Source organism: Erythrolamprus reginae, chromosome 3, assembly GCF_031021105.1.
Source record: "Erythrolamprus reginae isolate rEryReg1 chromosome 3, rEryReg1.hap1, whole genome shotgun sequence".
In the NCBI taxonomy this organism is placed as follows: domain Eukaryota; kingdom Metazoa; phylum Chordata; class Lepidosauria; order Squamata; family Dipsadidae; genus Erythrolamprus; species Erythrolamprus reginae.
In genome coordinates this window covers 67,880,647-67,907,422 of record NC_091952.1, presented here as the reverse complement: position 1 = coordinate 67,907,422, position 26,776 = coordinate 67,880,647, and the positions used below count along the sequence as shown (strand labels likewise).

Genomic DNA, 26,776 nt, shown 5'->3' with positions numbered 1-26,776 from the left:
CAACCCCGAGTCTAAGGAGAAGGACGGCATAAAAATTGAATAAATAAATTAATTAATCTTAGCAATGGAACTTTTGGTCCCTGTTGTAGTTGTAATGGAATACAGTGATCCCCCGCTCGTTGCGAGGGTTCCATTCCAGGACCCCCCGCAACGAGCAGGTTTTTGCGAAGTAGCGCTGCGGAAGTAAAAACACCATCTGCGCATGTGCAGATGGTGTTTTTAACTTCCGCAGCGCTAGCGAGGAGCCGAAGATTGGGGGCGGCGCGGGTGTTTTACAACGTCGCCGCCGACATGGGGGGCTCGCTAGCACCCCCCGAACCCCCATCCGCTGACTTCTAAAGCGGGGAAGTTCGCTAGGAGTCAGCGGAGAACGGCGCGCCTGCTTTAAAACGATCGGAGCCGGCCGGCTCCGATCGTTTTAAAGCAGGCGCGCTGTTCTCCGCTGACTTCTAAAGCGGGGAAGTTCGCTAGGAGTCAGCGGAGAACGGCGCGCCTGCTTTAAAACGATCGGAGCCGGCCGGCTCCGATCGTTTTAAAGCAGGCGCGCCGTTCTCCACTGACTTCTAAAGCGGGGAAGTTCGCTAGGAGTCAGCGGAGAACGGCGCGCCTGCTTTAAAACGATCGAAGCCGGACGGCTCCGATCGTTTTAAAGCAGGCGCGCTGTTCTCCGCTGACTTCTAAAGCGGGGAAGTTCGCTAGGAGTCAGCGGAGAACGGCGCGCCTGCTTTAAAACGATCGAAGCCGGCCGGCTCCGATCGTTTTAAAGCAGGCGCGCTGTTCTCCGCTGACTTCTAAAGCGGGGAAGTTCGCTAGGAGTCAGCGGAGAACGGCGCGCCTGCTTTAAAACGATCGAAGCCGGCCGGCTCCGATCGTTTTAAAGCAGGCGTGCTGTTCTCCGCTGACTCCTAGCGAACTTCCCCGCTTTAGAAGTCAGCGAACGGCGCGCCTGCTTTAAAACGCGCGCCTGCTTTAAAACGCGCGCCGTTCTCAGCTGACTCCTAGCGAACTTCCCCGATTTAGAAGTCAGCGGAGAACGGCGCGCCTGCTTTAAAACGATCGGAGCCGACCGGGCGAAGGGCGAGCGGGTGGCCGGGCGAAGGGCGAAGGGCGGGCGAGCGGGTGCTGGGGGGGGGGCTTCGCCCTCCCGCCAGCAAGAGGGGAAAGACCCAGGGAAGCCGCCCAGCAGCTGATCTGCCCGGTGCCATCTACGCATGCGTGCCCATAGAAAAAAGGGCACGCATGCGTAGATGGTATTTTGACTTCCGGGTTCAAAATTCGCAAATTACCCTGTTCGCAATGGTTGGGGACGCAATAACCGGGGGATCACTGTAAACCAGTGGTGGCTAACTTTTTTTCCTTGGGTGCTGAAAGTGAGTGTGTGCATGCTATTATACACACACGTGTGCCCAAACCCATAATTCAATGCCGCCCATGTGCCCCACCCCTTGTGCGTGCACGCATACCTCCCACGCTGCCCCATGCATGCATACATGAGTCTCCTGCACCCCCATTTTCCAGTGGGCTTGGTAGGCCAGTTTTTCACACACACCCAGGTTCCAAAAACCTCTTCCCTCGACCCCCGAAACGCCCTCCCAGAGCATCCATGCAAACTGAAAATCAGTTGGCCAGCACATACTGGAGCTGAGCTAGGACAACTCCCGTGCTGGCAGCTATGGCTCTGCATGCTACTTTTGGTACGCATGCCATAGGTTTGCCATCACGGGAATAGACCTACCTCGCTCCTTTTTTACTTTCTGAAGAATCAGAGGGTGCCTGCCTGAGGTTCTTTTATAAACTTGTCTTTCTATGGTCTGAGGCCATATTTATCAGTTCATTGCCTTGATAATATATTTTCCCTCTGAGTTAAGGTCACTATCTACATAGCATACACTCTTTCTGAATATAATAAATTGATATATATCTACAGGGGGCTACCTCTGAAGAGTGTTCAGAAACTTCAAATTGTGCAGAATGCGGCCGAGCGACCCGTCATGGGTCTCCCCAGATGTACCCGTTTCTCCAACATGGCTGCTGATTGGTTTCCGGACACAATTCAAAGTGTTGGTGATGACCTATAAAGCCCTACATGGCATCGGGCCAGATTTCTTACGGGACCGCCTTCTGCCGCACGAAGCCCAGCGACAGATTAGGTCCCAGATTTGGCCTTCTCCGGGTCCCGTCGACTAAACAATGTCGTCTGGCAGGATCTAGGGGAAGAGCCTTCTCTGTGGTGGCTCCGGCCCTCTGGAATCAGCTCCCTCCAGAGATTCATACTGCCCCCTCCCTCCTCGCCTTTTGCAAGACCCTTAAGACCCATCTATGTCGCCAGGCATGGGGCAGTTAGATCATGCCCCCCCTCTCTGACTATTAAATGTTATGTGTGGGTGTGATTGAGTTAATTGACTGCTTTTTAATGTAATGGGATTTTAGCGCATAGTTTTAACTATTAGATTTGTACACATATTATTTTTGTATTGTATTCTGTAAGACCCCCAAATTTTCGGAGAAGGGCGGCATACAAATCTAATTATTATTATTATTATTATTATTATTATTAATATTATTAATAACTATTATTAATAATAATAATAATAAATTTCAAGACGTAGTTTTAACATTACATGAGCTGCACTGAGTACTGTCCTAAAAGTCTGCTGTTGATGTTCACTAGGATCTGTATTCCTACTTTTAATCATACAGTACACAAATAAATATTAATACTCAGTTTAGCAGTGTGACAAAAAGTTCCAGATTTTTGCCTATAACACAGGTTTAGAATTAGACCAGAAATGTTCCATATTGTTTGAGAAAGTGACGTGTGACCAAATTTGGTTTATTTCCTCTGCTAACCCAGGTTTACGATACCAGAGGATGGTGGAAAACAGGAAGACTTGGAGGAATGTTGTCCATGAAGGTTGTGATGGGTTGGACACGACTTTGTAACTAACAATAAGAAGCCAGGTAGTATGTTTGAATAAGAGTTCTTAATGGGACTCAACAGATTTAGAATGTTCTGGGGATTGGGGAAAAGCTTCCCAGAAATAGATAATGGAAAAAATGCCCTTCCTATTGACAAGCAAACTTGAATGCATTTTTTTTTAAAAAAACAAGCTTAATTGGGAAGAAAATATATTCTCTAGTTGAGTTTTATTTATGAGAATTCCATCTATGTAGGCAGTGTTACTGATCATTATAGAAGTAATTTAACATTGCCTCTTTCTAGAAGTATTCTAGAAAGCAATGTTAAATGACTTCTATAACTATGCCACTCAGTTTTCCAAATTAGTCAAATTAATAATTTCTGCTTAGTTGAAGAAAATACAGATTTTTTTCCTGTTATATGATTATTTTTCAAGTACTTTAGTAATGAAAACAATAATTAACCACCTAGCTGCTGTTATGAGAATAAGGAAGCTATAACCGTGAAGTGAATATATTGTATTGTATGATGATGTTAAAAATGTCATTGTTTTTACAAGGTGTTAAAAATGTTGTTTTGAATTTGTGAGGTGCAAAAAATAACAGAAACCAAATGCACACACGTGTATGATTGAAGCAAAAAAAAAATCAGTCAAGAATTTATGAAAGTTACTGTCCCAGAAATTCTTCTGCACGTGATCCAAGGTTCCTTTACAAAAGACTTCATGTATCCATAAAAGAAAGCTTTGTGCCTTCACCTTCTTTCAATTTTCCAGTCAAGCAAGCTTCTACAGCTGCTTCACTGTCCAGTTTGCAAATCAGAACAGGAATCGATCCATGACTGGAAGATACTATATTTATGGCAGAGTGTAGTTTCAAGGACACTCCTCCAGTAGTGTCATGTGGTAATGCAGATGTGAGCACAGCTGGCTCCATAGTTCTTTCCGGACCAATAACAATGGAATCCACCAGCCTAGCACCTGTTCCAAAACAAAAGAAAGGATTTGGAATGCAACATACAAAAGCTAGTCCTAAAGTATAAGGACACCCTGGCATGGAAACGACTAATTTAATTTTGAAAGTTTAGGAGAAATCATTTCCACTGATAGATTTCAAAGAGAAACAAAGCTGGCATAATGTTTAAGACTGTGGGTTTTTTTTTTAAAGTGCAAGCATGTTTTGCTGTCCTGTTACCCTGTATCTTTTGTGTTTGAGGAGCTTCTGGGTTGAAAGGATTCGCTGGCGACATCACTATTGCTCAGAGAAGGCCATGGGGGCTCCTTTCATGGGGCTGCTAAGAAATAGGAGTGAATGACATGAGCTCACTCTCCATACAGCAGCACTTGGGTCTCAAATGCGGGCTCACTAACCTAGCATCTAACCACACAAGCCACTGTGCTCCTTTCATTATCTACCATTATCTCCTTAACTAAAGGATGCAGTTCAGTTTAGTGCGAGCCCAAGAAAATATATGGTTGGGTTTTTTTAAGGAATAGCTGAAAGTTAATTATATATTTACTTTACTGATTTTGGCCTTTGGCCATAAATCTCTTCTCAGCCTTTTGGCCAAAATCAAATGTACTGAATAGTACAGTAAACTCTCCCATGCCAAATCTGAAATACCCTTCCCATTCTGGATCTGAATAGCTATGCATCCTTAGTTCATCTCTCATACCAAATCCTGGCCTATAAGGAATACCTATGCATTTGTTTTACTACTCCTGAATCTGCAATTTTTTAATATAATGTATGCCTGTATATGTGGTAGCAGATGAAATATGAAATACATGTGTGATTTTAATATTTTTATTCTTTTTAAACAGTAAGGTAATAATGTAATCTTACAATTCTTTTTAAAGCTACCTCTTAAAAAAGCATGAGGAAAACCCAAGTTATATCACATCATATAAATACTTCAAAATGTTTCATGTCAATTTTGATATTACTATTATTCCTGACAACTGACAACTTCCGCTTACTCATTCTGTACCTGGGGTATCAGGTGGACAACTGTAAATTCCATTCACATCTGTGAGAAACACAACTCGCCTAGGAGAGAATGCCTTGGCTAAAACCTGTAATACAAAAAATAAACTATCAAATCATTGGTCCGCTCACTTTCAAATTCTCTTGTGACTGACTAGCATCAGCTCTCTAAGTCTTCTTAGAATGATCTTTCACAAACTAATATCTATTAACATGAGGTACCAGAGAAGACACTGAAAGTCACAATGTTTGGAAACGTGAGGAATAATTTGAGGGAGACTTGTCTTCTTCAGAACCATGGGGTGATTTCATTGTACCAAGACTACACTATTTGAGATTGTGATATCTTTCACTTAAAATTATTAGACATTTTTCATCCAGATGTTAGGTGTAAGAAAACTTATCTTTTCAAGCAAAACACAATGGAATTGCTGTTATTTGCACATGGTTGTTGGCATTAAGGGTTTGTCTTAATACATATTAAGACAAACCCTTAATGCCAACAACCATGTGCAAGTAACAGCAATTCCATTGTTTAGGCTACTTCTTGGATATATATTATACCTAATTAAGAACATGACCATATCTGTATTTCTGTTTTTCAATCAATCTCAATTTCAATTAATTTTGGACTGCAAACACCTTCATATTAGTATTATTCATTAAAAGAAAAAAGTCTGAAATAATCAGATATATCTGCAGCATATGAATTTAAAAAGTAGAGCTCAAATTTCTTGTAGGTATACTGGTGAATTTATAAGTCAAGTCATTCCTATATCTCACCTCAATAACTGTATCTCCAGATAAGATACAACAGTGTTGTTCCAAATCCAGGGCACAATCCCCATGTAATACAGGAACATAACCTGCATCTAGAACATTCTTCACAGCATCAATAGCAGCCTTAACAACATTCTTGTTTGTTGTTTGCCAGGTTCCAAAAGGCTGGAGAGAAATAGAAAACCAATAATTCTGTTAACCGTTATTAATCAGAAGGAATTACTATTTCTGCAATAAGAATGATCTGAAAATTAAGGTATTTTGATTCTGGTTATGTTTTATATTCAGGAAATCATTTTGTCTTTTTAGATGGATATACAGCAGCATTACTGTATTTTTTGGAGTATAAGACACACCCTCCCACCCCAAAAGAGGCTGAAAATTTGGGTGCGTCTTATACTCTGAATGTAGCTTTTTTGAAGGCCCCCCCCCCCCCCCAGTCCTAACGAGGTGCTAACATCTTCCCAGATCTTACTGGCTTGCAGGCTTTTTTTCATTGTTGATCACTCCGAAGAATATTTTTTCCAGTCCTAAGTTTTTGCAGGCTTTTTTTCCCATTGCTACTCAATTTGAAGAATGTTTTTTCAAGCCCTAACCAGGGGATAAAATAACTTGCTGAAGCTGACCAGACTAAGGATGCCAGCCAGATGAATACGTGGTGGGCAGATTCCCCCACCCCCTATTTTCCTTCCCAAAAAGTAAAGTGCATCTTATACTCCATAGTGTCTTATACTCCGATGCGTCTTATACTCCACAAATATGGTATTTCTTAAACTATAAATTTACCAGTTACAGTGGCAACTTGAAAGGCAACTATTAGATACTGTAAGTTGCTATTATACAAAAGTATTTAATTTGTTTCTCAAAGTAAAATGCAGGTAAGAAAGTGGCAACAAGAACCAATTTGGTGAAGTGATGAAAGAACCCGAAACCAGGAGACTGAGTTCTAGTTCTGCCTTATAAACAAAACCACCTGACTGACTTTGGCCAGTCATTTTCTCTCAGCTCTACGGAGGAGGCAACGGCAAACCACTTCTGAAATCTTGCCAAGAAAACTGCAGAGATTTGTCTAGGTCAGTGATGGCGAATACCTCCGGAACTACCTTCTACCGCACGAATCCCAGCGGCCGATTAAATCCCACAGAGTTGGCCTTCTCCGGGTCCCATCGACAAAACAATGTCGTTTGGCGGGCCCCAGGGGAAGAGCCTTCTCTGTGGTGGCCCCGGCCCTCTGGAATCAACTCCTCCCGGAGATTAGAACGGCCCCCACCCTCCTTGTCTTTCTCAAATTACTCAAGACCCACCTTTATCGCCAGGCATGGGGGAACTGAGACACCTCCCCCAGGCTTTTATATTTTATGTTTGGTATGCATGTGTTGTATGGTTTCAATTGTTGGGGTTTTATATATATATTTTAAATATTAGATTTGTATTACTATTATATTGTTTTTTTATTGTTGTGAGCCGCCCTGAGTCTTCGGAGAGGGGTGGCATACAAATCTAATAAGTTATTATTATTATTGTTGTTGTTGTTGTTGTTGTTATTATTATTATTATTTTTCCTCAGGTGCCAAAAGAGTGTGCACATGCACTTTCGTGCATGCGTGAGTGCACACATCCATAATTCAATGCCTCGGGAGGATGAAAACAGCTTCTCCCACCCCCCAGAGACCCTCTGGAGGCTGGAAATGGCCTGTTTCCCAACTCCTGGTGGGCCCAGTAGGCTTGTGTTTTGCCCTCCCCAGCCTCCAAAGGCTTCCCTAGAAAAAATGCCCTCCCAGAGCCTCTGTGTGAGCCAAAAATCAGCTGACTGGCCCACACATGCATGTGGGAGCTGAGCTAGGGCAATGGCTTGTGTGCCAGCAGATATGTCTCCGCATGCCACCTGTGCCACTCATGCCACAGGTTTGCCATCACTGGTCTGGGTAGTCGCCAGGAGTCAAAGGCAGCAACAAAAACAATAGAAAATATCATAATTTATTAATATATCATAAGATGCAGGCAACGTCAGCAATTTACATAAGGCAGAAAATTCAGGTTTTCATAGGATAAAGAAAATTTCCCCAAAAATACTTTCAAGGCAGATTCTCTTTGATGATCACTTCATCATACTACTTCATACTCAAACAATAATGAAATTAACATTATCTAAAAATCCATCTCTTTACAAACAAAAACTACAGGCCACTTACCGAAATCCCCACTGCTGGAACTCCAACACTAATCAATTGTTCTGTCACCAAATGGTTTAACTATAAATAAATAAATAAAATAGTGGGTCTCAAATCCTGTAGCTTTCCTGCCTCAATTTCCTCTTCGCAAATTTCCATATTAATTCAATAATATTATTCCTTACATAATGAAAGGAGTAATAGACCCAGGATGACCTAGGATGAGAACAAAAACCCACCAGATAATTAAATAAGGCATGTAAATTTTTACAGATACTGCATAGAGAATATCTTTAGCATCAGATCATATAATTTTGCAAACAGTATTGCTTTTAAGTGTTCTCATGAATGGAGATACAATAAACATCCTGACAACCATGTAAAGCATATATTGTGGTTTTGTTGATAACACAAGATGATGCTTGTTTTTCAATGGATGGTCATAGCAGTGGAACTCATTCAAAGTTGGGTCAGACACAGCTTTCAAATCCAGTTTTATTATCATGTGTTCCAATTGATTAGTTGGCAGTGTGATTTATAATGGAGTGGTCCAGAGTAGACATTTCATGACTCTCCTTAAGACACAGGAGTCTGTGAACAACTTCATTATCTTTCAGACCAAAATAAGGATGTTCCTCATGACCTGGAGTATCCAAACTTAGAAAATTTAAATGTACGGCTTCATTCTTCCTTCCCTTCTTTTCTTCCCTCCCTCCCTCTTTTCTTCCTTCCTGGTCTGTATAATTTTGCTTTTTAAAAAAAGCATCACTGGGGGGCAGGAAAGGTGCCTTGCCAAACAAATCTTATTCTCTCTGTCTAGCACCTGAGTTGTTATACTGGGTATCAAAACACTAAATTATCTTTCACACACAATTTTAACATGTCTCCACATCCAGTATCATCTGGCTCTCCTCCTGCCACCCTGCCCTACTGTGTCATTTATCTGTACAGTGGTACATCTACCTAAGAACGCCTCTACTTATGAACATTTCTAGATAAGAACCAGATGTTCAAGATTTTTTTGCCTCTTCTCAAGAACCATTTTCCACTTACAAATCCGAGCCTCCAAAACTGTAACCAGAAAAGGCAGGGACTAGCCTCCATGGGGCCTCTTTAGTAATCTCGTGGGAGGAAACAGGGACGTAAAAGGCGGGGAGGAACCTCTTTGCGGCCTTTCTAGAAATCTCCTGGGAGGAAACAGGGCCGGAAAAGGCAGGGAGTAGCTCCATGGGGCCTCTCTCGGAATCTCCTGGTAGGAGACAGGGCCTCCATCCTCCCTGTGGTTTCCCCAATCGCACGCATTATTTGCTTTTACATTGATCCTTATGGGGATAATTGCTTCTTCTTACAAACTTTTCTACTTAAGAACCTGGTCACAGAACAAATTAAGTTCTTAAGTAGAGGTACCACTGTATTTACTTTGTTTATGTTTATACCAATAACTGCTATCTTGTATATATTTTGACAAATAAATAAATAAAATAAATGTGGTGGATTTGCTTCCTCTTTCTAGCCTACATCCTTGAGCTGGTTGCTGGAGACCTGTCCTGTACAAGGGTTCAGATTTCTAGCTGGTCAATCAAGTATTTTCTCCTGGACTTCTTTCTTGCTGACATGGAGGGAAAGGGGATTCTTTTAGGCAGCCATTGGCTTGTAACACTTGTCTAGTAGTCCACTGAGGTGGGTGTGGCCTTCTCCGCTGCCCTATTATGTGAATCATTGTTCATTTTCCATGTTCCACTGCTTTTGGAGAACTGGTTGGGCTATTCTTTTGATGTTCCTTCCCCAGTCTCCTTGATCAATCTTCCAGCTAAGCCATGTGGCTCTCACAAATGCAGTCTTCTACATCAGCGGTTCCATAGCAACCTGGAGGCCCTTTAGAATGGCAGAGGACCATTGATTTTCTTCCCTATTATTCTCAGCTTCCAATATAGACCTGATGAAAGGTTCTGTTTTCTCTAAAGGATAAGTATAAGATGAAACAAAGATTTATTTCATGGTCAGGAAGGAACCTTAAATGACCTCTAGCTAGAAAGGGAAATTTAACCTTCTTCTGCCAGCTATATTCTAATAGGTAATTTTACAGTAAATCTGTAATGTTTTCTGTCTCCTAGCTTTAAACCAGAAATTAAGGTATGAGACATGAAACTATTAGAATTCTCACAGAATTCTCTTCTTCTTATAGTTCATTATCATTGGTATTGGTAGAAAATGGGTGGGTGGGTGGGCCTCCATGATCTCTTTTACAACGGGGGGGGGGGGGACACCCTATTTATAATGAGAAAATATGTTCTATTATAAAGCAAATAGCCACCAGCATGTATACCAAATGCAGACATGTATTTCAAGATACATATTTTGCATTGATTTCATATATCCATGAAACTATATATCATTTAAGCATCTCCACATGCTCTCAATTCATCCATCTGTCAGACTTCAGTGCATCTCATATAAGGAACCCAGCAAGGACTACAGCACAATTCAGGAATGAACATGTGATCTGAGAACATTTGCAAGACATTCAATGATGTTGTTGCATACTGCTTGGTGGGTACCTTGGTGACAGAAAGCCTGGTCAAACACAGCCCTTGTCTCAAATTGTCACTTGCAGCTGATCTTCCTGAGGTCCCCAAGGCAACACCATATTCTCTTGCCTGGAAATGCCCAAAAGACCTGGAATGGCAAAAGAGAGTGATTTATATGTTTCATTCTCAGCAAGCAGTTAAAAAAACTCTATTTTCCCACTGATCTTCAGATCCAAAGACAAAGGCTGTACTGTAAACTAATAAAGGGCAGGTTTTCACTAGTTGCTTATGGTTTCTTTTATTTGCTTTGCTATAACTGCAAAGTATTAATAAGTGGTGCCTCAATTCACATGACCGGCTACTTGTAGAATCTGGCTGTTATGCTGAAAAAGAAAAAGACTACATTTTTCTATTTTAAGTTACTATTTTTCAAAACAGCATAAACAGAAAGCTTTTAAACTATCACTTAGCATCATTTTATATGTTACAAATCTGCTATTGGTGGAGGCACTGATCTGAGCATATCAGACAAACTCATTGTTCAAAATATTCAACTCCTCACTAATATCTTCCTCCTCCAGGAAAGCTATTTTTTTCCACCGAAAGGAGGAAAGGGGGAATTTTCTGGAAGATCATTTAAGATGAAAGAGCTGTTTTCCAACTACATCCAATGTTTATCCTCTTGCAACAGCTACAACAAACAAACAACTATCAATAAAGCATGTTTTGTATCTGGTATGTCACATCTATTTTAGCCCAAAGAATGAATGAATACTTAACTCTTTAAGTTATAAAGAACATCACAATATGATGTTCAGCATGAGGCTAATTTGTCTTTTTATAAGAAAAGCCAAGAACTTCCAAAGTAGGAAAAGAAGGATTATAATCAGAATAAACAAATCCACCAAGCAAAGACCTGGGACCAGCAATCTTTCTTTCATTGAGGAGTTTGTATGTTCTGCTAAACTTCCAGAACTCTCCTGCTTTTTGTGCCTTTCCAATATTTATTTATTTTATTTATTTATTTACATAGAAACACAGAAGATTGACGGCAGAAAAAGACCTCATGGTCCATCTAGTCTGCCCTTATACTATTTCTTGTACAGTATTTTATCTTAGGATGGATATATGTTTATCCCAGGCATGTTTAAATTCAGTTACTGTGGATTTACCAACCACGTCTTCCCAACTAACCTCAGATTGTGCCCCCTTGTTCGTGTGTTCACTTTCATATTAAAAACACTTCTCTCCTGAATTTAATCAATCAATCAATTCATTCATTCATTCATTCATTTATTTCACTCATACACACTAAGACTTCGGCCACATGACATTCATCGACCAGGAGGCCTAAGATCTAATCACCCCAAACCTGGCGACATAGGTGAGTATTAAGACTCTTGCGGAAGGGAAGGAGGGTGGGGGCAGTGTGAATCTCTGGGGGGAGCTGATTCCAGAGGGCTGGGACCCCCACAGAGAAGGCTCTTCCCCTTGGCCCCGCTAAGCGACACTGTTTGGAGGCAAGGCCAACTCGGTGGGACCTAACCGGTCGCTGAGATTCATACGGCAGAAGGTGGGCAGAAGTTATTTTAAAGTGTGATTGTTTTTTATGTATTTATTGTTTTTAATTCGGGGTTCTATCCTGTCCTGACTCACTTTCATGTGAAATGGGCAGATATAGAAATTAAACATACACATACATAGAATAGAATAGAATAGAATAGAATAGAATTTTATTGGCCAAGTGTGATTGGACACACACGGAATTTGTCTTGGTGCATATACTCTCAGCGTGCATAAAAGAAAAAGATACATTTGTCAAGAATCATACTTAATGATTGTCATAGGGGTCAAATAAGCAATGAAGAAACAATCAATATTAATAAAAATCTTAGGATACAAGCAACAAGTTACAGTCATACAGTCCTAAGTGGGAGGAAAAGGATGATAGGAATGATGGGAAAAACTAGTAAAAATAGAAGTGCAGATTTAGTACAAAGTCTGACAGTGTGGAGGGAATTATTTGTTTAGTAGAGTGATGGTGTTCAGGGAAAAAACTGTTCTTGTGTCTAGTTGTCTTGGTGTGCAGTGCTCTGTAGCGACATTTTGAGGGTAGGAGTTGAAACAGTTTGTGTCCAGGATGTGAGGGATCAGTAAATATTTTCCCCATCCTCTTTTTGACTCGTGCAGTATACAGGTCCTCAATGGAAGGCAGGTTGGCAGCAATTGTTTTTTCTGCAGTTCTATACATACATACATACATACATACATACATACATACATACATACATACATACATACATACATACATAAAAAAGCAGTAGAAAAAGCATACTGTATACCCAATTCTTTCACAGATGGGGTAAAGATGACCAGTGTTTTTCAACACTCACTTCTGAACATATGCCTTCCTCCTTCTCTTTCTTTTGACTTGTCCTTTTGTTTCCCCTCTCATTTCTATGTCTCCTTTGAACTCTAAAATGACTTTCCATGTATCTTTTCTTCATCCATTTCCCTAGATCAAAAGACTACTAGTAGCAACACATGCTCAATATGTCAATCATGCTGATGTCAATGCATGCTTGCTCTGAAATAAATCCACTTTTCTAACAAGATATATCAAATACTGCTTGAGATCTCAGAAAATCTGGCATTCTTCTGAGTAATTAATGCTGGATTAAATCAGTCTGACACTTGATGGGTTCTGCTTTTTTGGGGTGGGGATGTGGGGGAGGATTTTTGAAACACAATAATCTATCCAGAGTCACGCTGATCAGAAATTTACAGAACTGCCAAGCATTCAAACCACTGCTGTGTGCAGCTAAATGAAACTGATGCAAATTCCAAAACAGCTTATTACAGAAATATGACAGAAGTCAAAGCAGCTAAAAGAAGCCTGTAAACTAAATCCATGTAAATATCTACTTTTGCTTCACTTCCAGACAAGCACAAGAGATAATTTAAAATATGGGAAATGGGATATTAGATTTCCCATATTAGATACAACTTCTATATTTATTAGATACAACTTCTATAATTATCACCGTGGAATTTATAAACTCTAGTTAGAGAAAAGGAATTTAACTTTCACAAATATAAAATCATTATATAGTAAGTGGATAAACTGTATATTCTCAAATCATTTTATCCTATTATTTCTTTTGCAGCTGTGAATAGGTAACATGTGTCTTCTCAACCTGCTATCCATTTAATTATTAATGGGGGAATTCTGAAATCTTTTTTTTTTAATGATTGTTTTCACCAGACTGGGAACTTTAAATTGGACTATGGTCCTTGAAAGAAAGGACTGTCCTAACCATTAAGACACATGGTTATGTTATTACTCCTGATTAACATATGTGTGTGCTGGAATACAACAAAAAATGTCAACAAAATCTTTAGAAAAGAAGCATTCTGAATTTATTTATAGAATAATTGCATTGAGTAAAAAACATCATGTTGTGGTTTTCAGGAATGGAACATATCATGGGAAATCCATATATGAACTCATATTTTGGAGGTTGGGGGGGCACTTCACAAAAGAGAAAATCACAACATTAATATGTTTAATTCAATAACCTAGAAATGTGTGTCATGTGTTGTTATTAAAATGACAGCTCTTAAGAATTGGAGCCTATTGCCCTAAAGAAATTTTCTCTAGAGAGTTGGGAGAACCCACCAAAGCAGTTTGAAAGGGACAGAAAAGACAGGTAAGTTGACCGATGGAAAGGGTGGTTTTTGCCCCACTTCTATTCAGTTGTATCTGGTTCGCAGAGACCACATTTAATTAAATCAGCAATGCAAAGTAGAAATAGGTGGTCGGTGCTGAACAGAATCACTGTTCTGGCTACTTTGTGCCTCTACCCACTACCAACTGACCCTTCTCTGCTAATATTTGCAAAGGCATGCAATAAGGAGAGGCATTGAAGGCTGAAAATGCTAGTTTTCCAAAATGGGACTAAAATCATGCAGCTGTTGTGAAGAAGCAGCCAAGTGTTAGGTCAGACTACCATAAATATTCCCTCACCATGAGGGCCTCCATTATGTGTTATTTGATCCTCTGTTAATGCCGCAATTACAAAAAGGCCATGGAGATATTCTTGATTGCTTGTCAATGGAATAAACACCTTTGCTGCAGCAGGAGACAGCTGAAAGGATTCGGGTTTCTCATTTGCTTACCTGCCTACCTGGCATTTCTAAGCCATCAGATGAATGAAATATTAACCACAATGACCCACTGCTAGCAACATAAGGGTCTGCCCTCAATTAAAAGGAAGCAGGTAATGTAATTGATTAACACCTCCAAACACACGCATTAGAATAGAATAGAATAGAATAGAATGGCCGGGTGAATTAACGCCCAGCCAACATTTGCTGAAGGCGGGAACCAACTCAGCACCGCCTATCTGCAGTTGGCTGCTCAGGCATTCTGGGAAGCCGGAGGCGGGGCAAGCACCCTTTATCAGGTACTCACCACCCTGGCTTATCACCACCCTGGCTTCCCTTGCCCTCCGAGCGTGATGCCCACTCAATCCAGGGTGGGGTTTTTTTGGTTTTTTAAAAAATGTTGCCTGGCCTGGGGCCGCGTTGGAATTTTTGCAATCTTATAGCATTTGCTATGGATTGTTTTTTCGCCTACTCCACCCTGGATGAGTGAAATGGATTTGTGGTTACGGGGTGCATCTGTAGGTAAATAGATTTTGATTCAACAATTGGACGTATATATACTTGGTCACTATATGGTAGAAACGGGGTGGAAAGGGTATCAGTAGCAACTGTGTGTTCTCCTTTTGGCATCTTTTGTAAGATGATTGGCACTCCCGTTGCACAACTCATGCTTCCTCACCGGACAGAGCAGTGTGAAGGGGGTGCCCTTGGGGCTCACCTACGTCATTTCCGGGTCCGGGTCATGCAGGGTGAGCCCTCCCACACGCTGAGAGTGGCTTTACGGGCTAGGTGTAGGCGGGGCATGCCTCACCCTGACCAGGCATGGAGTTACACCCATTTAATTGCCCAAGCATGTTTGTGTTCAGGAAAACTCCGCTCCATTTAGTGACCCCTGCAGATCTTTCTGTTAATATTTAATAAAGTGACCCATTTTACCCAGCTTGGTGTCCGAGTGTTCATTTCCCATCCAATGCAATAGAATTCTTTATTGGCCAAGTATGATTGGACACACAAGGAATTTGTCTTTGGTGCATATGCTCTCAGTGTACATAAAAGAAAATATAGATTTGTCATGATTCTTGACTTAATGATTGTCATAGGGGTCAAATAAGCAATGAAGAAACAATCAATATTAATAAAAATCTTAGGATACAAGTAACAAGTTACAGTCATACAGTCCTAAGTGGGAGGAAATGGGTGACAGAAATGATGAGAAAAAACTAGTAGAAATAGAAGTGCAGACTTAGTAAAATGTTTGACAGTGCTGAGGGAATTGTTTGTTTAGTAGAGTGATGGCGTTCAGGAAAAAACTGTTCTTATGTCTAGTTGTCTTGGTGTGTAGTGCTCTGAAGCGACGTTTTGAGGGTAGGAGTTGAAACAGTTTATGTCCAGGAAGCAAGGGGTCAGCAAATATCTTCACAGCCCTCTTTTTGACTCGTGCAGTATACAGGTCCTCAATGGAAGGCAAGTTGGCAGCAATTGTTTTTTCTGCTGTTCTGATTATCCTCTGAAGTCTGTGTAGGTCTTCTTGGGTTGCAGAACCAAACCAGACAGTTATAGAGGTGCAGATGGCAACAGGTTTGGTTTAATTCTCTCCTTATTTATTTCAAAGATCTCTCTGGCCACCCATCTTAATTTAATTTAATTTAAATTTAATTTATTAGATTTGTATGCCGCCCCTCTCCAGAGACTCGGACATAACTCTGGGTGGTTCCCAGTAGTAATGAAATCTCAAAACATAAAACCAAAACAAGAATTAAAAAAGAAACATTCCACTTTTTACTTTGATTTTCTGTGGGAAGGACACTTGTAAATGATCTGCTTGAATACATATGGAAATAAATTTTTAAACAGTTCTCTGACAAGAGATTTAATCAGCTTAAAAAAGTGATTTTAGTAATGTAACCAGAGGCTAATTCTATATTTGAAGAACCGTCAGAACAAGCTGTGTTGATGACGCACCATTTGCACAGTTCAATTTGGGTGGGCATCATAAGAAATGAAATATAACAAATCTCCAAGACAAAGCATATAATCCCAGGTTAATAAAAACACAATAAAATCAATTCTGGGAGGAAGGAAGAACAGGTAGTAAGTACATGGGCGTCAAACTTGCCACATCACGTCATCATGTGACAATTACCTTGCATTCTATTAAAATATTTGGAGGGGAAAGAAAACCCAGCAGAAAAAGCAGGATTATGAACTGAACCGGCACAAAGAATTTCAGAATCTAAAGAAAGCAGTACAGCTTGATAGGACAGTCCCCAAATAGAGTTCATTTATTACAATACACAATTTTAGCAGAGAAGTGGCTTTTCTAACATTTTTCAATTCTCTACCTAATGGCTGAACTACATGCTCCAGGGACAGGAATAGCGAGTGAGTACTCAAAGCCACAGTGTCCCTGAATTGCTAGAAGTTAGAACAAAGCATACTTAAGAACAGTAATTTATAAGTTTTAAATGAGGATTAGGAATTTCCAAGGTGGCATAAAAACTGACTAACATAAATCATAGTTGATGATATGGTCAAACACAAAATAAACACGAAAAGAGAAGGTAAACATAAATGCAATCTATAAGAAGACTGATTTAAACGAAGCACTAATTTCATACCCAAGGCTGGTCATCATTTTTAAAGTCGAGAGGATATTTGTTTCAAACTATTTTTAAGTAACAGATGTTATGAGATCACCACACATCCCAAAAGGAGAGGCAGGATGGCTATCAGTCTGCTGCTCTGAAAGGTTAGGATGGTATGAAAAAGTCACAAAGAGAGGTCAGCAAACTAAGGGGGTATTTGTAGATAGCTTCATGTGCTACTACAACCACATGCAGGCACGTCCCATGACAACACTGCCACCGAGTCTACAGAATTTCTGATGCATAACTAGCCCTCTATATTGGCTCTCAGACTTCATTCCTTCTTGTAATGTCTAAGGAGAGCAGCCCACTGAGTTAACACTGTCCAGTGAGAAAAAGATATGGAAATGACAAGACTCCTTCCATAATGTCATTACTCATAGATGCATACAGATCAGTAACACAAATTGAATTGCCTAAGGTGTTTTTTAACTCTCTACATGGCATTGGACCAGAGTACCTCCGTAACCGCCTGCTACCGCACGAATCCCAGCGGCCGATAAGGTCCCACAGAGTTGGCCTTCTCCAGGTCCCGTCGACTAAACAATGTCGTCTGGTGGGCCCCAGGGAAAGAGCCTTCTCTGTGGCGGCCCTGGCCCTCTGGAATCAACTCCCCCTGGAGATTAGAACTGCTCCCACCCTCCTTGTCTTCCGCAAACTATTTAAGACCCACCCACCTATACCGCCAGGCATGGGGGATTTGAGACACCCTTCCCCCAGGCTTATTAAAATTTATGTTTGGTATGTATGTGCTGTTTGGTTTTTAATTATGATAGGGTTTTTAGTTTTTTTTTTTAATATTAGATTTGTGCCAGTATAATATTGTTTTTATCGTTGTTGTGAGCCGCCCCGAGTCTTCGGAAAGGGGCGGCATACAAATCTAATAAATTATTATTATTATTATTATTATTATTATTATTATTATTATTATTATTTGAACCAACTGGCTAGTTAGATTAAACAGTAAAATCTACAGTAGTTGGTTGTTGTCACAAATTCTACAAAATCAACAATTCTATGTGTGGTCTATGTTTATATATAAAAGTGTGTGTGTGTACAGAAATAGAGGGGGGAAGGAGGGAGGAAGCGAGGAAGAGGGAGAAAATGAGACTACAAATATCATTGTTTCTTTGCGCAGCTCCATATCATGATGTGATCTACATGGCATTCTCATTAGCAACTAGATACACTAGCAACCAAAGTGAAGAGGAGACACATGAGCTAATGACAGATCCCAATGTGTGTTTCCAAATTCACAAATCTCTCTGGTATCCTTGCCTGGCACATAAGCATAGATATGCATCTTAGAAACATGCTTCTCGGTTAGGACATCATATAAAGAGAACCTTTGGACTTTACCGATATGCAAGCCAACTGACAAGAATTTTGTATTTGGAGAGAATTACTACATGAGAAAGTCTCATTCCTTAAAGAATAAAAAGAGAAAGGAAATCAGCATCTGTGTTAACATGGTTTCCCAATAATAAAGTAGCACCCTCCCCTTGCTTGAATCCTAGCAGTTAATATAAACATAATGAGTCATGCCCATTATCTTTTTTATGGGTGATATTTGCTCTGGACCCCATGCAAAGAAGGGATACTCCCCAAAGCATTTCATAATTTTAATTTTAGTATATGAAATAACTGAATGAATAAATGCTTTTATTCAGAATGTGATCCCCATATATTCTTATTTATGCATGGAGCCACTGATTTCAATGCACAAAGATCAACGAAAGAAAAATGCTTTAGGGTAGGTTGCAGTGGGAAAGAAAGATGATGGCGTAGGTATTTCACCATCGGGGCTCCCAGAAAAGACCTGGCTTTGCCTGTGACAACTACTTCAGGAGAATAAGATTCCACTCATATTTGAATACCGAAAAAGTACTCAGAAATGGGGAGAAGAATCAGATTTCCAGAATCATTAGATTTATAAAATTGCCATCATATCTCTCTTTTAAATCTCTTTAAATTACACATTCACCAGTCAAAAGGGTGTTGGGATTGAGGAATCATTCATTTCCTTCGAAACAAGACTTATAGAAATTGGAAAGCTAGACAGCTGTGGTTTTCTAACTCTCCATGATAACACATGAATAATAAGTCAATGACCCTTGTGAAATATCTGCAAAGGGTGACAGCATATGCAATGGTTCTTTACCTTCTGCACAAAACTGCCTATGGGAAAATTACACAAAAGGCAATGATATCATGTATACATTTCTATTATTAGATCAGGAATGGATTACAGCCGAAGTGGGAACCCTATAGCTCTTTAGATATAGATGACTGATATGTTCCATCAGGTCCAGCCAACTTCATCAATGATCTGTAGAGTCATGAATCTATTTTGATGAATTAGACATTTCTAAAGAAATGCAGAGGAGTGAACTTAGCCCTTTTACACTCATTTGTTAACTCTATATCCTTTCCTTCAGGATCTCAAGGTGGCATACACAGCGTTCATGTCTCCCCACCTCCCACAATAATCTTGAGAGTTAGGTTGGACTGAGTGACCGATGCAAAATCATACCATGAGACATGGATAAAAATGGAGTTGAATCTGAACCTTCAACGTCTTAAAACATCACACAAGGGATAGGAAGCAGATGACAAATGATGCTTAAGCCTTGAAAAAAATGGGAATATTGCCTGCTATCTTTGTCTTTAGTTTTATTTATTTTATTTATTTATTAGATTTGTATGCCGCCCCTGTCCGAGGACTCGGAGCAGCTCACAACAAGAAAACAGTACAAATCCAATATTTAAAACAGTTTAAAACCCTTAACATAAAAACAATCATAGATCTCATACATAAAGTGGAAACAGCCCAAGGGAATCAATTTCCCCATGCCTGACGACCGAGGTGGGTTTTGAGGAGTTTGTGAAAGGCAAGGAGGATGGGGAGTGGATTCCAGAGAGTCGGGGCTGCCATAGAGAAGGCTCTTCCCCTGGGTCCTGCCAGACAACGTTGTTTCATCGAGGGGACCTAGAGGCCAACTCTGTGGGACCTAACCGGTTGCTGGGATTCGACCCTCTGGAATCAACTCCCCCCCGGAAATCAGGACTGCCCCCACCCTCCTTGCCTTTCGCAAACTTCTTAAAACCCACCTCTGCGGTCAAGCATGGGGAAATTGATTCCCCCGGGCCGCTCCGTTTTATCCATGGTTTGTCTGAGATGTATGACTGTTTTATACTAAGGGTTTTTAAATGTTTTTTTTTTAACTATTGGATTTGTACTGTGTTCTGTTGTTGTGAGCCGCTCCGAGTCTCCCAAAATGGGCAGCATACAAATCTAATATATAATAATAATAATAATAATAATAATAATAATAATAATAATAATAATAATTTTAAAACCCCCACAAAGGGCTGGGTTTGTAAATGTCACTGTTTACAAATTTCAGTGTCTAAGTTTATACAACTAACTCAATCTCAGGCAAAACATAGCACAGCGGAGGAAGTCAGTTTTTGACTCGCTGTACCAATTGCACACTGTGCAGTTAGAAATAGCACATTATTTTGGTTCCGAAAACTTCCCAAATGCAGTAATGGAAAGATCTTGACGCCTGTATATGAGGCACGTTCTGAGAGTTGAGCTAAGCTCTTCTGCCTCAAAGCACATTTCTCTCAAGAGCTAACATGCGAGAAATCTTCTTGTTGGCTCCAGTTCAGATCCTCAAATGCTTCTATTCCAAGTGCTGATCTACCCGCTAAACAGTAACCCTTAGTGTAATCCAATCACAGCGGGCAGTGCTGTGCTGATTCCCTGCCACCCGCATGCCACTCATCACAGACCTTGCCATCTGGCTTTCTTCTTTCCAAAGCTAATCCATGCCAATCAGCAGCAAATGAGAAACAGCAGGATAGCGGGCACATCAAGCTGATACTGCATGCCACCAACAGGAAAAGAAACTTGCTTAAAAAAAAATCCCACCAACTCTAGAGTTTTGTTTTTCTCCTGTTTTTTAGCAGACGCTACTTAAAGTATTTTTCAGAGTATAAGACGCATCTTTTTCCTCCCTAAAAGAGGCTGAAAATTCAGGTGCATCTTATATTCTGAATGTAGCTTTTTTTGAAGCTTTTTCCCCCAGCCTTAGCTAAGTGCTAACAATCTTCCCAGCTCTTACCGTGCAGGTTCTTTCATTGTTACTCTTTGTGAAAAATGCTTTCCAAACCTTTGCAGGTTTTTTTTCATTGCTCTAACTTGCTTCAAATGTTTCTTTCTAGCCCTAACTAGGTGCTAACAATGTTCCCAGTTCTAAACACTTGCAAACTCTTTCATTGTTACTCTTTGCGAACAATGTTTTCCAAGGTCTAACCCTTTGCAGGGTTTTTTTCATTGGTTGCTCCAAATGTTTCTTTCCAGCCCTAACCAGGTGCTAATAATTTTCCCAGCTTTTACTGGCCTGCAAGCTCTTTCATTATTACTCTCTCTGAATAAGTTTTTTAAAGCCCTAACCAGGGTATAAAATAATGTGCTGATGCTGACTAGACTAAGGATGCTAGCCAGATGAATATCTGGTAAGAAGATTATTTTCCCTATTTTCCTCCCCAAAAACTAAGGCGCGTCTTATATTCCGTTGTGACTTATACTCCAAAAAATATGGTATATTTGGACCATAGCTACCAGAATCCATTGCCAGTGTAGCTGGTAACGTCTAGATGCTGCAGTTCCTACATACCTTTCAAAATTTCACGTATTAAAGCACATGATTTGGGGATACAGTGATACCTCGTCTTACGAACCCCTTGTCGTACGAACTTTTCGAGATACGAACCCAGGGTTTAAGATTTTTTTGCCTCTTCTTCCGAACTATTTTCACCTTACGAACCCACCGCCGCCGCTGGGATGCCCCGCCTCTGGACTTCCGTTGCCAGCCGAAGCGCCCATTTTCGCACTGGTGGGATTCCCCTGAGGCTCCCCTCCATGGGAAACCCCACCTCCGAATTTTGCAATGCTGCAGGGGAATCCCACCAGTGCGAAAACGGGCGCTTCGGCTGGCAACGGAAGTCTCGAGGTGGGGTTTCCCAGCGAGGGAAGCTTCAGCAAAATCGCAGCATGAGGCTCCCCTCACTGGGAAACCCGACCTCCAGATTTTCGTTGTCAGCAAAGCGCCCGTTTTTGTGATGCTGGGATTCCACTGCTGGGATTCCCCTGCAGCATTGCAAAATCCAGAGGTGGGGTTTTCCATGGAGGGGAGCCTCAGGGGAATCCCACCAGCGCAAAAATGGGCGCTTCAGCTGGCAAAAGGGGTGAATTTTGGGCTTGCATGCATTAATTGCCTTTCCATTGATTCCTATGGGAAACATTGTTTCGTCTTACGAACTTTTCCCCTTACGAACCTTGTCCTGGCACCAATTAAGTTCGTAAGACAAGATATCACTGTGTTCTCCAATCTGGATCAGTCAGAGTAATGGTAAATTTCAAACCGCCTTAATACAGTATCAGGCAAATGTGAATATTCTAATTCAATAATTCCATGAGTGATGATCAGAAAACTGCCAGAATCAAAGAGGAGTAAACAGAATCTACCCAACTTTTACAAAGTTTTAATCACCATCCTATCAGACTATGCCAACACTGCTTAGGTGGTATTTTATTCATGCTTATCTGGGAATAAACCCGCTGAACTACTTCTGACGTGCAGAGGACTGCATTGTCTGTGGATTCCTTTGGGTGTTTAGCCCTATTCATGCAGCCAGAGCATAAAACACCTGAACATTTCTATTAAGCCCCAATGCCCACCAATTCTAATTGCCTTGCAAAATTTGCATGCTTAAAGCAAACATGTACAGAAGGAAAACCCTATCTAATTATATGCACGCTGAATCATGCAGAGCTCAGAAGTCTGCAATATGAGGATCCTGGGTCACATCATACAGTTTCTACCCTGGTTTTATTAGGCTGACTGATGGAAAGGGAAGCAGTAGAGAAGTTATCTGAATTTCTCACTAGCAAGTATTCTGGGTTCATAATGCCCAAGCAGGGGTTTTGATAGTTATGTACCATCAAGTCATTTTCAACTCTTAGCAACCATTTATTTTTCCTTGCTGATCTATCCTTAACTTGGTCCTTCAGCTTTTCCAATGCTGCTTTCACCACTACTCTTTCCGAATCTATCCACTAGCTTATCTTCCATTTCTGCTAAAATAACAGCAATGTATTTTATCAAATATGACAACTGCTGCCACCTGCTGGAAATAAAACTTCACTCTTATGAAAACAAATGAAGTATCTTTAAGTCAGGGGTCGCCAACCTTAAACATGCAAAGAGCCATTTGGACTCATTTCCCACAGAAAAGAAAACACCGGGAGCCACAAAACCCTTTTGACATCTAAAATGAAGATAACCCTGCAGATATCCTTTTAAAAAAACTTTTATGATATGTATAAAAAGCTATAGTGTGTTGCATTTATGAACTCAATGACCTGCTATAGAGAAAATAATTTTTTATTTCTGCATGCAACAAAAACATTTTGAACTAAAAAAAAAAAAAGATGGGTCGAAAAGCTTAATAAATCACGTGCCAGCGGATTTTGCATATTGGTGGCTGTGATGGATATTTTGAGCGACAGGGAGCCGCAGCAGAGGGATGAAAGAGCCAAATGCGGCTCCAGAGCCACAGGTTGCAGACCTCTGCTTTAAATCAATACTCAATGATGGAGGCTAGCTATAAAAGGTCATGCCCTAATATAGAAGAAAAAGCTGGCTATTGCATAACTAACAAACATAATGATTTCTCTGGGAAATCTTATCCATATGCCCATTCTTTAAATTAGCAAAGGTGCATTCCAGAAAATTCAAGATTTTAAACTAGCAATTTCATACTTTACAATTATATTTCACCCTATTAAAAATATTTATAAATTTACCTAAGACTTTATCGGTCAATATCTCCATTTCACTTAAGTTTCAATTTATTGTCCCAAGTTCTGATCTAAACCTGCCTAAACTCCTGTAGTTTCAGATCTAACTGAGGAATGGAGTTGAATGTCATCAAAATCCTTGTTATGATCCTACCCAACTCAAGCTTGGAATGGCTACTTCAATTTGACATCATGACCTCCTCTTCTCACTTTCTATGTCAATTGATTCTGGGATTACAGGGCATAATTTGCAGTCTTCAATTTCTATAAAGGTCTCAAGTTAATTCTTTCTTTTATTTCAGAAGCTTTGCTGCTATTAATTCTGTGCCATAAAACAAGGAACAGAATGCAAGATAATCCATCACTTTGTATGGTTTATTCAAGAAGTAAATTTCAATAGGACGAAACTCAAGGTCAGTAAACAAACAGATCATGTGCTAAATATAAATTAAAATACCTGAAGCATCCATTTATTTCATTTAGTTGTGGAACCACACAATAACAAGCAGACTGCACTTATCATTTGATAGGATTATACATTTTAAAAATGTTAATTAACATTTTAAAAAATATTTTCACTACCACAGCCCGATAAAAAGACAAGAAGACATCATTTTTAATTTTAATGACTCAGAAAAAAAATTAGTTTGGGACATATCAGAGAAAAAAAACAATTCTGCAAAGGAACATTTTAAAAGAAAGTTGCTAAACTATAGTTGAAAACGTATATTAGGGAATCTTAAATTTCTGGCACAGAGGGGGCCCTCTGTCATCTTTTGCAGCCCATGTGTAACCAACAGGAGAATGAGACATAGATGTTGGTCAGCCCCTCTCCAGTAATCATGAAAACACATTATGAACCTTGGGTTAGTCAATAACATGAAGCTCTTGCATTGCAGCTTAAAAGTCAACTACATTCCTAGCCTTGCATCAAGGTGCAATCACAGCCACCACCACTGGAAAAAGAAACAATGATTTGTGGACTCCAAACTTGGACAGTGAAAACACCTTAGACGAGTGATGGCAAACCTATGGCACGGGTGCCACAGGTGGCACGCGAAGCCATATCTGCTGGCATCAAGCTGTTGCCCTGGCTCAGCTCCAATATGCATGTGTGTGCTGGCCAGCTGATTTTTGGCTTGCAGAGGCTCTGGGAGGGCACTTTTGGCTTCCAGAGAACCTCTGAGGGGGTGGAGAGAGTATTTTTACCCTCCCCTAGCTCCAGGGATGCCTTTAGGGTGAAACACAAGCCTACTGGGCCCACCAGAAGTTGGGAAACAGGCCGTTTCCTTACTCCAGGAGGCAGGGGAAGCTGTTTTTGCCCTCCCCAGGCATTGAATTATGGGTGTGGGCACTCGTGCATGCATGATAGCACATGCCAACAGTCTTTCAGCACCCAAGGGAAAAAGTTTCGCCATCACTGCCTTAGACCTTTGCCTGTTCTGTACAGGTTTATAGCTATACTCTGACCCTAAATCCATAGCAAGAACATGACACAGCCACTGATTCAGGTAGATACATATGTGACATCTTAATGGATGGTGAGGAGTGTAATTATCTGGGCATGGAGCTGTTGCCTCTGGGCCTTGGATCCATTATGCCTGACAAAATCTTTATGCTGTTGCCTAATTTCCAGCAGTCTTTCTCTTGCTGTCTCAGTAATACCAAAGTGACTTTCCTCTTCTTTTCTGGTTGCCCAGATTTGTAGAACTCTGAAAGTGAAGCTGACATGCCAAAGAACAAGATGGCAATGAAGAAGCATCTCAATTCTCTTTATGCAACTGCATCCTAAAGAAATATTTATCTCTTAGGAAATATCCACAAAATACTCCACTATGAGGTAACTGAAAGACCAAAACCAAAGTGCTTTCACTAAATTGTTCGCCATGATAAATATTTCCTTTCACTTCAATGGGTAAATGGGTTTATTAAATAAATAGGGTATCAGTCATTAGGAAGATGTGAAGCAAATATTGCATGTTTATTGCATATGATTATATATTGCATATGATCCACGTCATTAGGAAGATGTAGATCAAATATTGCATATGTTTATTTATAAAATATACCTTATTTCATATATATTAAATTAGAACTGGTGAGTTTAGTCGCAGGAAGTAGTTCATGGCTGTTGCAGCAATTTGACAAGAAAACAAAACTTCCAGCTACACAGTCACATAATTGTATTATTGAATGCTTGGATCTTGATTACGGTTGATAAGACTGGGCCAATTCAAAAATAAAATCTTCAGTTTTATTAATTTTAAATGATCAAACATTGGTATATTAATCTTCCCCATTAATTGTAATGATAAACTATTCAACAGCAATTGTTTTTTCCTCATATGACAATATTGGATATATCAATACAAGCTGACTAGGTAATTGTTTGTTTGGTAATTTGATTGTTTGGTTTGACATGCTCCACCCTGTGGGAATTGAGGTCCAATTTATCCCTTGGCACCCCGGCTCAAGGGCAGAAGCCTTCCGCTCCTTGGCCTGCGTTCCTACCCCGCGCCGTGCACGACGATGCACCGTCTCTCTCCGACCTTCCAGAGCTTGGAGACAAGAGCGGCCGCCCTCCGCAAGGACTCCATTTTCAGCGTCTCCAACTGGTTCTTCTGCGTCAAGGCGCTGCCTCCTAATTTCAGAATGCAATCCACCGCGGCAGCCATTCCGCCCAGATTTGCCGGCTCGCATTTTCCCGGG

At 40.5% G+C, this 26,776-nt stretch overlaps 1 protein-coding gene across 2 annotated transcripts; it reads right to left on the bottom strand.

The window, feature by feature from the left end:
- Window positions 1–3,423: 3,423 nt before the first annotated feature.
- LOC139165708 (uncharacterized) lies at window positions 3,424–26,776 on the bottom strand. 2 transcript variants are annotated; one of them, XM_070748935.1, is made up of 6 exons: window positions 26,579–26,776; window positions 10,415–10,532; window positions 7,878–7,937; window positions 5,689–5,850; window positions 4,910–4,994; window positions 3,424–3,899 (listed from the first exon to the last, which is right to left on the bottom strand). In XM_070748935.1, exons 1-6 carry the CDS (start codon window positions 26,740–26,742, stop codon window positions 3,643–3,645), a joined length of 846 nt encoding a protein of 281 aa, XP_070605036.1. In that variant the 5' UTR covers window positions 26,743–26,776; the 3' UTR covers window positions 3,424–3,642. The 2 variants fall into 2 exon arrangements, with proteins under 2 accessions (XP_070605036.1, XP_070605037.1); XM_070748936.1 differs by lacking the exon at window positions 7,878–7,937.

Bases quoted from the DNA above. Each gene is read 5' to 3' on its own strand.
- LOC139165708 (XM_070748935.1), bottom strand. From the start codon at position 26,742: ATGGCTGCCGCGGTGGATTGCATTCTGAAATTAGGAGGCAGCGCCTTG. The intron at 5,851-7,877 runs GTAAGTGGCCTG...ATTTCTCTCCAG, and splicing joins TTCCAGCAGTGGGGATTTCG to CCTTTTGGAACCTGGCAAAC. The intron at 3,900-4,909 runs GTACAGAATGAG...GTTTTGGAACAG, and splicing joins TTGTCCACCTGATACCCCAG to GTGCTAGGCTGGTGGATTCC.